Source organism: Lontra canadensis, unplaced genomic scaffold, assembly GCF_010015895.1.
Source record: "Lontra canadensis isolate GAN:19392208 unplaced genomic scaffold, GSC_riverotter_1.0 scaffold30, whole genome shotgun sequence".
NCBI classification, from domain to species: Eukaryota; Metazoa; Chordata; class Mammalia; order Carnivora; family Mustelidae; genus Lontra; species Lontra canadensis.
The window spans coordinates 20,510,756-20,526,322 of NW_022631024.1; the positions used below are offsets into that span (position 1 = coordinate 20,510,756).

The window sequence follows — 15,567 nt, forward strand, 5'->3', positions numbered from 1 at the left end:
TTTATTGATGCTCTAATACTGCCGCCAAATTTCCTCATTAGGATTTTACAGTTTATAGCTGGGCTGCGGTGGCTGGGAATCGGGCAGGAATGGTCTCAGAGCAGCAGGCTTGGGGCAGCCGGGGAGCCCCCCAGGAGCTTGCTCTCCCAACAGAAGCCGCTGGGAGTTCCCACCAGGCAGCCAGGCCTTATCAGGGGAGACCACCCTGCTAGGCCTCGTTTCGGGATGGGCTCCGGTGGGTGTCTGCCTGGTGGTCCAGGTCTGGACACGTGCATGGGGTGCCCCCATCTTGCTGTGTGCTCTGGGGGAGTCACAGCCAAATCATAGGCAAAACTGGGTAAGGCCACCCCAGGGCTGGCTGCCTCTGGTCAGCTACCCTCAGGATTGACTGCAGCGGCCTGTTGTGGGGTCCTCCTGATGGCCGGAGCTCCCAGAGTCCCTCACTTTGGTCTCCCCGAGGCTGGCGGTCTGCGTGGTGGTCCAGGTGTTCCGCTCAGACTTGGTCCCCCCAGGAGCTCCCCACTGTGCAGTTGGGTAAGCCCAGGCTTGGCGGAGCTCTGTGCTAGGTCCAGCTGTGGTTGGGACCTGGGGGCTGCTGGTATCAGGAACCCTTCCCTTGTCCCACTCATCTTACCCGCAAGTGTCCCTGGGCCCAGTAAGGGGGCCTGGGAACAGATGCTGCTGGAGTGTGGACACCTGGAGGGCAGGGCCCTTGGTCACCTCCAGCACCCCCTTCCCGGCAACTCCCCAGTACCAGGAAAGAGGGCATAGGCCCTGTCCATTGGGGCCTGTAACTCCCTCTGGACGGTGACTCTCAGACCAGGTGAGTGAGCGTGAGACCCCGTGCAGGGCTGTGACCCTAGGCAGACATGTAGCCCCCTGCTTCTCCCGGGAACAGGTCTGGGTGTGGACGGCAGGGCCCTCTGAGAACACATCCTCAGCTCTGGACGGTGCCCAGGGCTGCCCCCTGAAGGCAGTGGGCTCAAAGACAGGCCCTAGCCCAGGTGGGCTCAGGTCCCCGGACCTGAAGAAGGGCATCTTGGAGACCCTGCTGTGCCAGGGAGCAGAGCCTGGGAGAAAAGCCCCATTGACACTGCGAGGGCTTCAGGGAGGGCAGACAAAGGGGCCCTGTGAGCTCCGCGTGGGAACATGCGGCCGCCACCACGGGGCATGAAATCGGTGGTTTGGGTGCCCCCCAGCTGGACCAGCGTGGCCGTAAGAGTCCAGGCAGAGGTTGTCTCCTGCCACACCCAGGGTTCTGTGTGAGGGTCGAACAGGTGTAGCCAGGCCTGCCATTGTGGGGTTCAGGTGACGGTCACAGTGTCCCTGGGGAGCAGATGGAATTCTCCACCGTGGCTGGGTCGTTTCATTCTGAGCCAGTCTGCTCCACACGCTAGGAGCTGCCCCGGTTGAGGAAGGAGAGAAGAGGGGTCCCAGTCCAGAAGGAGGACATTTGTTCCAAATGCCTTGGAGGGAGGGGGAGAGGCCCGCCATCGGTCAGGCCCTGCCCTGGGGCTCGGAGAAACCCCCCTCTGGTGTTTGTGGCTCTCTTGGTGGTGTCACTTCCACAAACAGGCCGACGGTTCCCTGGCTGGGAGGGAGAAACCCCTGAGTTGGGATCTGTGGAGACCCACTGAACTCTGACCACGTAGCTGTGCCCCATCCTTCTCTGCATCAGCTCAGGATCCTGGCCCAGGGGCGCCAACCCACAGGGCCACGGAGGGGCGGAGGCTGGGGTCGCAAAGGGCCCCTTCTTCCTTTCCAGACTCAGGGCGGTGGGCGGTGGGGAAGCAGCGTGGGTAGGGGTGGGGCAGCCTGGGGAGCATTCTGGGATATGGGCCGGGAAGAGCTGGGTGGGGCAGCCTGGGGAGGACCACGAAGAAGAGGCGGCTGCCCAGAGCTGGGCCAAGGCCTGCGGCCACCTTAAAGGCACCAGGCGGGGGAGGGAGGGCAAGCAAGCAGGCGGGCAGTGGGGGCGGGGCTTCCAGCTAATTCATTAAAATGTGTCGGGGAGCGTGGGAAAGAGGAGAGTGTTTCTTCCCAGCAGCCCAGACACCTGGTAGAAGGGCCGAGAGAGGATAGAGATCAAATAACAAACACTCAGCCCTCGGCCAGAGCCAGAGCGGAGGAAGGACGCCCAGGGCAGGAACTGCGGCAGACAATCAGTGCTGGGCTCTGGCCGGGCAGGCTGCAGGGCATGGCCTGGCACTAGGACTGGAGCCCACCCTGGGGCCATGGTGCCTGACCCCCTGGCCTGGAAGGGGGTCTAAGGTGTCCTGGGGCCTCAGAAGGCTCTTTGGGTGGACCTCCTGATGGCTCAGGACCCAGGGTTTGCTGTAGAGCCAGGCTAGGAGGGCAGCAAGCACGTGAGCCCTGGAGGGTCCCCGGAGGGAGACAGCCAGCCTGGGCAGCAGAGGTGGGGGAGGCGGAGGGCAGGCTGGGTGGCACCAGTGCCGCTGTGAGGGGCACACTGAGAAAGGGCCCCACTTGGCCACCCTCTTCTCCCTTTAGAGGTACACAGGGCAGAGGGGTGCTGGGGCTGGGCCTGCCCAGAGGAACAGCAAAGAGACTTGGTCTCCCGTCTCCCCACGCTTGTCCCTTGTTCTGGCCTCTTTCTGCTGAGGGCCAGCTGCAACCGACCCCAGGGCCCTGGGTCGGAGGAGAGCTTCCAGGAAGCAGCTGGGGCTGGCAGTGGGGCCAGCACCCTGGCGGCTTCCTCCTTACCCTGCCGCAGGAGAGCAGGCTCAGGGCTGCCACCTAGGACAGGGCGGGCGGTCTGGCTCTTGGAAGCATCATCCCAACCACAGAGGGTCCCCCACCCCTGGTGGGGGTCTGGCTTGCCTGCTCACCTTGGCAGCCCAGCTTGACCCTCAGGCTCAGCAGTGACCAAAAGGTGGGGGAGGCCAGTTTGCAGACTTGGCCCTGACACAGAGCCCACCCAGCCTGGCTCTGGCCTCGGAGCCTCTCCGTCCGTCTGTGCAGTGACCCCAGAGTTGCTGGGGTCTGAGAGCCTGGTGCACAGGGGGCACTTCCAGGGAAAGAAGAGGTTGAGGGATGTGGCAGGTCGTCTGTATGGCCTTTCAGCATGACCCCCAGCCCGGGCGGGGGCAGGCCTGGCACGGCCAGTGCCCACCTGGTACCTGAGGCCATCACACCTGGGCCTGCAGGTGCTCCCTGCCCTGGGCAGAGGTGGCAGCCCCGCCCCAGCTCCCAGGCCCCCACAGCCCAGAAGCTTCCGCCTGGGCTCCTCAGCCAAATCTGAGCTGGTTTCCGCTCAAGGCAGGAAGGACAGGAAAGGGATGTGTGGGGGGTGCATTCCTGGAGGGTGGGCCAGGAGGAGGCAGTGAGGGCAAGGTGCTGTCTAGGCTCCTCTCCCTGCCCACCTGGCACCAGTGCCCATGGGCCCTCGGGGTGCCAGCCATGAGTGCCTGCGCCTCAGTTTCCCTCCGAGTGGGTGAAGAAGCAGCTGCTTCCTGCAGTTGTGGGAGAGGGTCTTGTGTGCAGGCCCCCCTCTGACTTCGGCTGCTGCCTCTTTCATGAGAGGAGGCCGCCCAGCCTCCATGTGGCGGGGAGTGGGGGGAGGACGGGGGTGGGGGCAGGAGGCCAGCAAGGGAGCCGGAGCCACAGACTCAGAGGGGCCGCCTCCCCTCCAGGCCATGGCCTTCCAGTACACAGTGGATGTCTTCCTAGAGGGTGGCTGCACTGCCCCTGGCACCAGGCAGGACTGGGCCCTGGTGCCTGGGAAGCTCCCCCTACCATATTACTCCCCAGGAATCAGAGGACCCTGGAGGGCCAGCCTGGCTGGGAACTACTTGGAGGAAGGGGGGAAGGTCCTGTCCTGCTTGGCCTGGAGCCTTGGCCCTTGGCCTGAGAATGCCAGCAGAGTGGGGTAGTGGCGGGAGCGGGGGGTAGGGGCTACTACAGCAAAGGGAGTGGACCACCAGCACGGTGGGGGGGCCTGTGCCCCCACCCCCCAGCCCACTGAGCCCCGCGCTCAGGGAGCCACTTGGGTCCCACCCTTGGGCCTTTGTGCCATTTCCTCTGCCAGGCGTGTCCTTCCCACCTTCTGCCGGCCTCATTCCTGAATGTTCAGGCGGCTCTCGGCTCAGGGTCCGAGCATCCTGCCCGTGTGCAAAACCTTGATCCCCTCCACCTTGCTCCAGCCTCTGTGCGGGGCTGGAACCCTGCTGGCATGCCGGTGGGGAGCACTGGGGTGTGTGCAGAGAGCCTGGGAGGGAGATGCAGACCAGCGGGGCCAGGGGCCCTGTCCTCAGGGGAGGCCGCTGACAGGATAGGGCGGGGGGCGGCAGGGCCTGGAGGCCCCATCCAGGACTTCGAGGAAATGTGTGGTGATGCGGCCCAGGTGGGAGCCCTCCCAGAAGACCTTGCCACAGCCAGTGCAGCAGTAGAAGGGGCGTGGGCCCTGCCGCTGCAGCACACCCTCCGGGACCCCCGCCAGCTGCAGTCAGGTGCCGTTGCGCAGGACGGCGGGCGCGTGGGACTGCAGATCGGCCGCCTCCAGCCAGCGGCAGGGCAGGTCATGGGTGCAGCTCCCAGGGGCCTCCTCCGGGGCTGAGCCTGGAGAGGGGGAAGCACACTCACACCCCGCAGCCTTTGGGTGTCCAACCCCCATCCCACTCCTTCTGGCAGCTCCTCCCTGTGTTGCCCCATCCACCCAACCCTCTGCCTCATCTTACCTGTGGACCCTTGGCCCTCCCCGCTGGTACTGGCTGCCACCCCTCACCTAGGGCACAGGACCATCCTCTCTACTGGGCCAGGGTACAAACCCCGGCTTGGGGTGGGGCCCTGTGTCCTCAGGGAGTGGTCCCAGGGCTCACCTGCCTCCTGTAAGTCTGCGCTGGGGCTGGCCTCATCACCTGCCAATCAATCAAGGACATCAGGAATTGTCCTAAGGATGGGGCCTGGCAGCCCCAGGGCCCACAATGAGCCTTGGGGCACCCAGCCCCTCCCCCCACCCTTAGCAGAAAGGGAAAAGGGCAGGGGCTAAGGGGCTTTGGTGCCAGCCTGGGCCCCTCCCATGGGAACGCACACCTTGGAATGTTCTTGGGGCTCAAAGGTCCTTGGAAAACAAGTTCTGGGCGTGAGATTGGCCAATTAGGGCACTTGGGGGCCTGAGAACTGGCGGGTGGGGGCGGGGGCAGACGTCCGCAGCGATGAGCAGATAAGCCCCTGCCAGGGGAGCGCGTTTCCTAACAGCCCTCATTGGGGCGGGGGCCCAGGGGCCCTGCTGGAGCTCAGGGTGCTAGCAGAGACCCTGGGATGCGACCTCCTGACTCCGCAAGAGGGTTCCTACCCCCACTAGGAGCGCAGGGAGGTGCCGGGGAGCTGGCCAGGCGAGGCGGTGATGGCTGAGGAGCACTGGCCAGCGGGCGGGAGAAGGGTCCTCCCGGGTTCCGCTGACCTTCCCACTTGGCTCTAGATCAATGGCAGAGGTGGTCTGTCGGGATGAGCTCCTCACCCCAGCCCCACGGCCCTCGGGAACCCAGCAAGGCCACGACCTCCCTAGCTTGCCCTGGCCGGTCTCAGCCTCCACCTGGAGGCCCCTGAGGTACCAGGTGGCCCGCGGGAGGACTGCGGTGGTGACCGCACGCCGGGATGGGCCGATGGCTGGAGGGCCGGAGGAGCAGAGAGGACCGGAGCCCGGCGCCAGCGCCAGCGGACGGCACTGCGCATGCTCAGATCCTCCCCGCCCGGGCCTTGGGCCCCCGGCGGAGAGAGGACAGCTGCTGGGGCCTGACCCAGGCCATCACGATGGCTCACCTGAAGAGTGGGTGGCCCCCCACTCTGGCCCCAAACCTCAGAGGGAGGCGGGAAGAACAAGTGGGGAGGTCAGCATCCTGGAGCGGCCCCGGGCCTCAGGCTGAGCCCCCAGAGAGGGTCCCAAGACGCGCTTGTACCCATCCCATCCTTGCCCTCCAATGAGGAAGGGCCGGGAGCCTAGGGAGCAGCAGCCAGGCTCTCTCTGGTGCCCCCTCCCCGGGGCCCTTCTCTCCAGAGGGTGGAGGTGCCAGTGATAGGTATGGCCGGGCACACGCAGGACCCTGCAGCCACTTCAAAGTCTCCCGCTGCTCTGCATCCTCTCTCGTTTCACAAACACGGAAACTGAGGCTGGGCCTCTGGCTGGGTGTTGGGGAGGACGTCTGGGGTTTGCCCTCCTTGCCGTCTGTCCACGCTAGACTACCTTCACACGGCTTAGCAAGCGCCCGGGGTGCGGAGGAGTGCAAGCAGATGCCACGTGTGCACAAGCGTGCGTGAGGGAACAGGTGCGTGTGTGCTGGCCCGCGAGCATGCAGGCATCTCTGCATGAGAGGTTTGCGTGGGTGCGTGGTTGCTCCCCGTGCAGGGCCTCCTGGACAGAGGGTGGGGGAGGCCACCCTAGAGGGACGCTGAGTGTTGGAGCTCCCCGGTCCCTGTGACCTTAGCTCGTCGTGTGCTGTCCTTCCCCAGCCCCTGGCCACACGTGCACTTTGGTCCTGGGAATACCTGTTGTTGGGCCACTGTCCACAGACCCCCACGGAGCCCGAGGCCAACCACGTGGGGCACACACACCTGTGCTGTGGGGCCTTCCCGGTGGCTGCCAAGCCACACCAGCTGCTTCATCATCTCCTTGGAGACCTTCAGGTACTGGTCGCAGTTACAGGCCTGGGGACAGAGGGATGCCGAGGTGAGGTGGGGCTCCTTCTGTCCTCCCACCCACAGGCTATGCCCCTTGCAGCTCTGGGTCTGGCTAGGGGGTTTCACAGACACAAATGACACATCCCTTCCCGTCTCCACAAGACAGGGCACACCACTGCCTGGGAGCCCTCCTTGACTACTACGGATCCTAGTGGACCCTGGGTAGCTTCTTCTAGTTCCTGAGACCCCGTGGCACTCTGCTGTCACCTGGGCTGTTTTTCCCAAACCCCCAGGTCTCGAGGGCAAAGTGAGGCCTAGGCAGCCCTGGGCTGGCTCCGCATGATGGGGGACACAGGGCCCAGCATTAAAGGGTCAGGGTAAACAGTGCTATGGCTGATCCCTCTGCTGGTCTTGGGGTGAGCCAGGCCATTTCCATGTTTCTTGATGGTCCCCATTGGGCACTGTGAGGGATCAAGAAGGAAGCCAGTTCTGCTTCTGTTTGGGGTCCTTGTCTAGAACATGCCACCAGCCCCTGTCGGGAGTTGAGCCCAGCCCTGCTGACCTTACGGCGACCCTGGCAGAGGCGGGGGCTTCTGGGGGCCATCCTGCCCTCCCCACACAGTTGCCCTGGGCTTGCCTTCCGGTGGGTCCTGCCTGACAGGGTGAGGGACCCCAGGGCTCCCGGCATGAGGTGGGCAGGGCCCTGAGGGAGAGCAGGAGGGCCCAGGTCCCTAGAGACCTGGCTGGCAGGCAGGTAGGCACAGGTGCCCGTGGAGACATGCACAGCGGTCACAGCCCTTCCAGACGTCAGAGCAGGACGAAGTAGAGACAAGAGCAGGGCCTGGGGGGTTCCCAGGCCTCAGGGGGGAGGGGGCCATGATCTGTACTCACGGGACCTCTCTTGGCCCCCTCCCGGAGGCGCCGGGCCAGTGCCCTGGATGTCATGGCTCCCAGGGGTGGGTGGTTAGGCGGCACCACGGGCCCCTGCAGCCTCAGGGTGTGCCCACGTCAGAGGCGGTGCCCCCCCACCCCCACATGCCCTTTTCCCACGGGCCTTTCGACACTGTGAGCTGGCTTTACCTGTGGCCTCATGGCTCCACATCCGGCCTCAGGAGCCGGGCCTGGGAGCGCAGCATGGGTGCGGCGGCCTCGGCTGGGAGGCCGGGGCGGGGCTGGGCCAGGGCTGATCCCAGGCAGGACCCTTCCTCCTGCCTCTCTGGGGGGCCTCCTGTCGGCCTAGCCACCTCTGCCAACCAGAGCCTGGGCTGGCCTGTGGCCCAGGGAGTCTGTGGGGGCACGGGGGAGGCACCTGGCTTCCTGGTCATGGATCCAGGGGCCTCCTAGGGTGGGGGGCCTGCCTGGGGAAGGAGCGGGAACTAGGGGGCAGCAGAGCCTCCGCTGCTGCCCCGGGCTGCCCACCACAGAGGCCCCCCTTCTCCCTGCACAGGCCTCCCTGGGGGTTGGAGCTGGCAGGTATGAGAGGGACGGAGCAGCGGCAAGAGGGTGGGACCCTGTTGGGTCTGCCAGCCTCCCCGGGACCTGGCCTGGTGTGCACACCTGGGCGGGGCAGCCAGCTCATGTGCTGAGTCACTGCACACAGACAAACGGCCGGTGCCATCCCCAGGACCTGGCCCCACCCTCGGGAACCACCGGGGCCGGTTTTCCCACGGCCGCTGCCCACTGTCGGGGCCCTTGCTGTCACCCCATAGGGCCCTGGAGGCCCTGCCCTCCCCCCACCCCCACCTGGAAAAGCCGGTTCTGCACGCCCACCCCTCTCTGCGCCGCGGTCCCCATCTGCAAGAAGGACCAACATCGAGGGCCTCTCCATCCATCTCCCATCTACCGCGGGGCCCGGCACCCCTTGCCTGACCGCCTGCTGGCCCACCCTGCCCTTGGGGGCTCGCGGCCTAGCACGTGTCCGGTCACGGGCTTGGTGCCAGTCCAGCAAAGGCCCCTCCCAAAAGCCACAGAGGCAGAGCCGTTGCCCTTTCATTTCACAGAAAGGGGGCTTCTTGAGGGGCTGAGTAACTTGCTCCCAGTCACAGGGCCCTCGGCTCGGGAGGGCCCCACACCAAGGTCCTCACACGGACCCCAGGAGAGGGGGGTGCGGTGACCTTAGCCACGCCCACTCCTCCTTGGGGGACATACAAACCCGAGCTTTGGGATGCCCGTGGGTCCGGGCAGACAGCAGTGGGGGTCCTGGGGGAGGCCCTGGACAGGGGCTGGGTGGTGCCTGTGAGTGAGGCCAGGTCCCACGCATCCCTTTCAGTCCGGGAGCCTGAGGGCAGGGTTGGCCTCCACCCCAGGAGCCCGGCTGGGTGGGAGGGGCAGGAGGGGCTGGGAAGGCTTCTGGCTTCCCTGTCCGGGGGGGGGGGGGGGGGTCCACCTGCCTGCCTGCTTCCCACAGCGCCTACAGCTGCCTGGAGCCTATGCCAGCTCGGGGAACTCCTTCTGCCTGGTGGCCGCCTCAGGCAGGGACACAAAACCACAAGGAGGACGTTGTCTCCTGGGGGCTGGGCGGCCAGCAGGGACTGGTCCTGAGGACTGGCGGGGCCCACGGGCATGGAGTTAGGCAGGCCTGAACTCTCGGTCCGCCCTCTGCAGTCCCCTGCTCTCCACTAGGGCCTATGTTGGAGGGGAGGCTTGCTCTGGTCACTCCTCCAAGAGGCTTGCTCTCTGGGCTCTCAGGCATGTGAGGAAAGGCTACAGCTGGCACCTGGGTTAGCTGTCCACTCCTCTGAGGCCATGACTCTGCAAGGGGCAGCGGGGGGCTTTGAGGGGTCCATTCCCAGGTGTGGGAAACCATGCCCGAGAGTGGGTCTGCTCTCAGCTCCAAGCCCAGGAATCACAGCCATACCCACCCATGGGAGTGGTTGTGGCCGGCAGAAGCAGAGCTGAGCAACAGGCAAGCTCACGGCACCCATCCCGAGCTCTATGTCCCTGGAAATGTCTGTGTTCCCACCCGCCCCGGGCGCCCACCCCTCCCAGATGCCCACCTGCTCTGGGCACCCACCTCCTCTGAATACCCACCCGCCCCCGGTGCACAGGCTACACACACGTGGCCCCAATGTGTGGGCCTGCGGGGGTCTGGTGTGCACAACCAGAGGACAGCTGGTCCAGAGGTATGCAGTGGAGAGGAGCCAGGAGGCAGCACTGCCCAGAGCCTGCCAGCCCCTCTCAGGGCTGCGTTCTGCTGGGTGCCTAGAGGGAGAAAGGAGGGTGGGACAGGAGCCACACCTGGGGCTCCTCAGGGCATGGGGCACGAGAGGGAGCCCATGTTCCCCAGGGTGCGGGGCAGCAGGAAGGCACCTGCCCCAGCTGGGAGCCCAGCGGGGAGGGACCCACTCTTAAGGAGGCTGTGGGGGAAGTTCCGGCCTCAACCAGCAGCCAGGCTTGTGACCTGAGCTCCCCACTGCAGGCTAACCACCTTGTCCTTGCCCAGGGGACACCTGGCGCAGCTGGGAACTGGGCCTGGGGCCACGTTGGTATCCCGCTGTCACCGGTCTCCACTCTTCCGAGCAAGGGTTGGGTTTTAGCAACCTTGCTCCCGCCTCATGGCAAGTGCTGTCGAGGCTCGGGCTCCAGCTCCAGACGGTCCCGCCAGCGCCTACGACTCCCACCCCCGCCCGGTAAGGGATGGAAGGACCAGTCTGTCTGGTACGCAGACCCGGGAAGGCCATGTTCTGGGATTTTCTGATCCCACAGGCAGGGCCAAAGGGGGCTTCGGCTCAGAAGCTGTGACATGTTCTAGAGTCATGGGTCATTTCTTGGTCCTTTAGAGCAAATTAGGGAAATGGCAAAACATAAAAAAGCAGAAGAAAATCAACGTCCTCTCAACCCACCACCTGGAAAAGCCAGCCCACCACTGAGAAGGGCTCCCGTTCCCACCACCTTCCCAGAGCACACCTACAGGCCACCAGCATCTCAGATGCTCACGTCGGGGGTAGGGGCCCTGGAAGGGCTCAGCCACAGGACACCAGTGTCCCTGTTCCCACAGTGGTTTCTGCCTATTTGGCCCCTGCCAGGTGCCGCCTCCTTTCACTGTCCACACTCGCTGCCTTGAGATGAGCAGGTGCTGAGGCCTTCCCAGGCTGGCTTGTCTGCCCTGACCCCCCATCCACCCAGAGCCACCCCAACAAATGGTGCTGGGTGCATGGCCAAAGGGCTGGGATGAAAGACCCCCGGCCTGGGGTGTTGGCCTGACACCTCTCCGGACGGGGCGGGAGCACTGAGGCCTGGGTCCACTCCACACCTCGCTCTCCCACACTCTCCCGGCAACACCCTGGGAGGCCGTCCACACCCCCCCCCCCCCGCTCCGAGTACAAGACGGCTGCTGGGGCTGCGACCCTCCTCCAAGATGAGCGCCTTATCCAGCTTTGCCGTGAAGACCGCACCGGCCCCTGGCCTGGGGTGTTGCCGGATCTCCACTGGAGATAGGCCAAGGGGCCGGGGGTCTGCAGAGTAGTGGACGGCCCACAGCTGAGGAGCACGGGACATCCGTGGGGGGTCATTGCCGTCCCACTGGCCGGGGGCACGTGCTGGGGGCAGAAGGGCCAGGCCCCAGGAGCCGGGGGGAGTGTGTGGCTGCAAATGCTGCACTGACCTTCTTGGGACCATTTGGAGGTTTTTGTTTTTTTAGAGATTTTATTTATTTGAGAGAGAGACCGTGAGATAGGGAACACGAGCAGGGGCAGCGGGAGACAGAGAAGCAGGCTCACTGAGCCCAGAGCCAGACGCAGGGCTCCACCCTGGTGTCCCGGGATCTCAACCAGAGCTGAAAGCAGACGCTTCACTGACGGAGCCCCCCAGGCGCTCCTTCCTTATCGTTGGGTTTTAAAACCTTCTCCAGGGGCGCCTGGGGGGCTCTGTGGGTGAGGCGTTGGGATGCTGGGGTCCTGGGATGGAGCCCACACTCAGCAGGGAGCCTGCTTCTCCCTTTCCTGCCCCCTACCCGCCCCGGCTCGGGGGTGGGCGCGCTCTCTCAAACAAACAAAATCTTAAAAACGACAACAACAGCTCTTCGCTGTGCCGCAGACTCGGTGGCCTCCGGTGGCTGCCACCTCTGAGTCCGTGACCTGGGGCGGCAGCCGTCCGGGGGGCCTTGCTCTAGCTCCTGCCCTGCCCCCAGGTCCAGGAAGGTCCATTCCCCTGGGCCCAGCGCTTCCCCTCTGTGGGGCCAGGGGCTACAGGGGCTAAGCGTGCGGTGTGATCGAGTCCCTGCGAGGATCCGCACTGGGCCTGTGGGGTGGGCCGGAGGTCCGCAGGTGTCCCTCTCGTGAGCACCCAGCCTCAGAGTGGCTGAGAGTGTGTCTGCACGTGAGCCGTGGCCAGAGGCGTGAGTGGGAGTGCGTGGGGCTGGGCGTTCTGCAGTGTGGACACAGGACTGGTGTGATGGGGTGTCTCAGGGTGAGAGGAGGGGACCTCCCATGCTTCCCCAGCCCCGGGAGTGTGTCTGTGTATGAGCAGCCAGCAGGCTGTGTACCAGTGCTGGGAAGCACACGAGCTCCTTCTCGGGGCTGCTCTGGGTGTGAGGGGACCTCCAGAGCAGGTGGGGAGAGGACAAGACTGTTTCAGAGAGCAGAGGCTCAGACGGAAGCAGCCTCACCAGGCTGGCAGTCCGTGTCTGGGACCTTGGCCGTAGAGGGAGGTGTCTGCCTGGCCGCTGGAGCCAGACCCCCTCACCCCCCAGCCTCCCGCCAGGCTCGCCTCCTGCTGCCAGGACAGGAGGGCCGTGTTGACTTCCTGAGGACCTGCCCCTAGCGCTGTGGTCAGGCCTGCAGGGTGGACGGGGGGTTGCCAGAGACCAGCAGCAAGGGCCCTGCAGCTGTGGCTCCTAAGAGGTCCCGGACATCCCCGAGCCTGCGGGTCACTCTGACGGCAAGGGAAGAGGAAAGGGCAGTGAAGAAAGCCCCGGGCAGGACAGACACAGTATCCAGGATACAGCATGCATGACAAGCAGGGCGTGCCCGGGAAGCACTGCCTGCCCAGGTCACTCTGGCCAGGGACACATGGGAGGGTCACAGCCCTTCCCCCAGACCACTCAGGGGCTTGCAGGCCCGAGCCCGGAAGGTGGCCACAAGCAGGACGAGCCGCTGGGCTTCCAGCAGGGTGTCCCTTGCCCACCCTGGGTGCCTTAGCTCCTGGGAGCTCCTCCTCCCCCTGCGCCAGCCATAGCCCAGGGTCCGCTCAGGACCCGGACGTGCAGACCCCGCTGTGTGGGGGCAGTAGGGTTGACAACCCAGTCCAGGCTGTCGACGGCTGGGTGGGGGACAGCCCCTGCTCCAGCTCCCTCGGGTGGGCAAGCCAAGTGGTGTGAGCCGCGGGGCCCAGACAGGTGGCCAAGTCCTGCTGCTGGCTTCCTCCAGCCTAACATGGGAAGGTCACAGCAGCCCCTCCCCACCCCAAGGGGCTGGGGAGAACTTGGGCCCTAAATGTGAATTTCAGACACAGCGTGGGACATGTTTCTGTGTGAGGAGGCCATCACTGTCTCCTGAAGTCACATTTTGTGCATTTGTGAGGATGGGTGCCCAGCCTTTCCAGGCTGTCGGGAGAGGAACAGAGGCCCCACCTCCTACTCCCGTGTCAGGGAGACCCCAGTGAGTGGTCAGTGCTCACTGTCCCCAGGCAAAAGGCAGGCACAGCCAGGGCCCCCTAGGTCCCTCTGTGAGGTGTAGGGGGCTGTCACCATCTGCCCTGGGTTAGATCACATAGAATCTGGGCCAGAGGATGTCCTCTAGCCTCAGGCCCTGGGGGTCGGGGGGACTGTCGTCTAACACCCTTGGGCCACCTCAGCTGCCCCGGGGCAGCACCCCCTCCAGGAACCCCGCTCGGCGCCTGGCCCATCCTGGGGCTCCCGGGCACCCCAGCCCCGGCGGGCGCAGCACAGCCGTTCCCAGACGGGGGAGGGGCAGCGGGCCGTGAGAACCAGCCGCCGGCCAGGCCGCGTGGGAAAGCGGGAGGAGGGGCGGGCGGGGAGGGCGGGGCGCGCCTGGGAACGGCCCCCGCCCCCGGCCGGCCTTTGAAAGGGCCACTCAGGACACCGGCCGAGATTCAAAAGCAAACGGTTGCGCCTGCCTTCCCGCGCCAGGACCCAGGGTGAGGGGGGCTGGGGGACCCCTCCTGCCTGGGGCAGCGGGGGGCAACGGGGGGCAGGCTAAGAAAGTTAGGGAGCAGTCCTGCTTGTCCTGCTTCCTTAGACAAGTGGAGCCAGGCCCTCAGACAGCAGGCCGTGGTCCGGGACCCCAAGCCCTGTACCCCGGGGTCTAAACCTGCCTGAGCGTCTGTGGGGCCTGTCTTTCACTCACAGTAGCCCTGCCCCACTGTGATCCCAGCCAAGGGAGAGAGGAGCCCCAAAGTACTCCTCCAAAGGAAGTGCTATGTTCGAGGGACGTGGCTGGGAGCCTGGAGGCCTTCGTGGAGGAAGTGACAGCCAACCTGGGGCTTGGCAGACCAGGTGGAGAGTGAGAGCTCAGGTGCCAAGCAGCTACAGTATGATGAGCCCAGCATGGTGGGGAGCCAGCGTGACGGGGGGCTGAGCTCAGGGCAGGGGTCCCCTGGCCCTTCTCCTTCCTGCCTCCTCCCGGGGCCACTGAGTCAGGCCAGGAAAGGTGGCCCCTTCCACCACCACCTGTGCCTTGAAATGGGTTTTCCAAGTTGGGGGAGGAAGAAGCTGTCCTTGCCAGAGCCTGCCTCCCCCATGCTCTGGGAGACCCTTCCCCACCCACTCCCCCTGTCCAGGAAGGGGCGCAGGGCTTGGCGGGGTAGGCCTGTCTCCCTTGTAGGGTTATCCTGAGGGCCCTCCTGTCTCTGGCTGGCCCCGTCTCATGCTCTCTGATGCCCCATCTCCCCCCAGACACCTCTGGGGTCTACGTTTGTCATGAATGTGCTCCATGCACAGAGGCCCTACCTCAGCAGGTGGGCAGTGAATGGGCTACCCAGGAGTGAGGGGGAGGGGAACAGAGCCCACTCCCCAGCCCAGCAGGGGATGTGCCCCGCAGCACCGGCCATCCATCCACTGGTCCCTGCCCCATCAGGACACGGAAGGAGCAGTCACTGCCTGGTGGACCCCCCACCCCCCAGACCCAATCCACGGCCGCGCTGCAGCCCTGAGGCCAACCAGGCCTGTCTTGCCTCCCATAACCTGGGTTGAGTGGACAGTGGGTCTGTGGAAGTCAGGCCTGCTGTCCTCATCCAGGCCCCACGGCAGCCCACCAAGGCGCGGACTGCCCCCTGACTCCTGGGCCCCATTTCTGCTTGGGGCTGGCAATTGCTCAAAATGAAAACGAGTGCCCACCTCCCCCCATCAGATGCCAGCCAGGGCCCATGGCCTGGGTCAGTCCCCTGCAAGGGCCCATGGGTCCCCAAGAAGGCAGCCGTGGGCAATGTGGGAACACAGGTGGGCTGTGGCCAAGAAAACTATTTAGGGACGCTGAAATTTGAATTTCATGATTTAGCTGCGGGCTGCGGTGTGCTGACATCAGGACATGTGTCTCAACCTGCCACTAACCCCCACCCTGGCTGGGGGGGGCGTGTTCTCTCTCCCTAAGCCTTGAGGTCCCCCAGATTGTGCGGGGGGACCTTCCCCCTGCCAACCGGGAGGCCTCGCCGCATGCAGGGCCCCTCGCCCCATGGAAGGCCTGGCACCAGGGGGTCTGGCTTCCTCTGTTTCTTCAGAGGTGGGTGCTCAGGCATTGCCAGAGGCTGGTGAGTGGCAGGGTTGGGGCTGGCTTTGCCCACGGCTGCCTCGGGGTTCTGGATAGCACCATGGCTCGGGCAGTAGGACCATGAGAGCAGCCCTCGGAGGCACAGAGCAGAGAGGGGGAAGGACCTCGGTCCCCAGAGACATGGCTGCACCTCCAGACTTTATGTTTTGGGTGCCAGGCCTTGTCTTCCTGTTGGAGGAGTCTGGGACAGTCACCCAATAGGGTGACA

At 65.2% G+C, this 15,567-nt stretch overlaps 1 protein-coding gene across 1 annotated transcript in view; it reads right to left on the reverse strand.

Annotated features, from left to right (window-relative positions):
* Positions 1-4,270: 4,270 nt before the first annotated feature.
* Positions 4,271-15,567, reverse strand: part of EXD3 (exonuclease 3'-5' domain containing 3) — a 54,133-nt gene continuing 42,836 nt past the window's right edge. Inside the window, 3 exon segments of the mRNA XM_032865593.1 lie at positions 4,271-4,578; positions 4,839-4,886; positions 6,579-6,663. Of these exon segments, the coding sequence (XP_032721484.1) occupies positions 4,271-4,578; positions 4,839-4,886; positions 6,579-6,663 (441 nt within the window).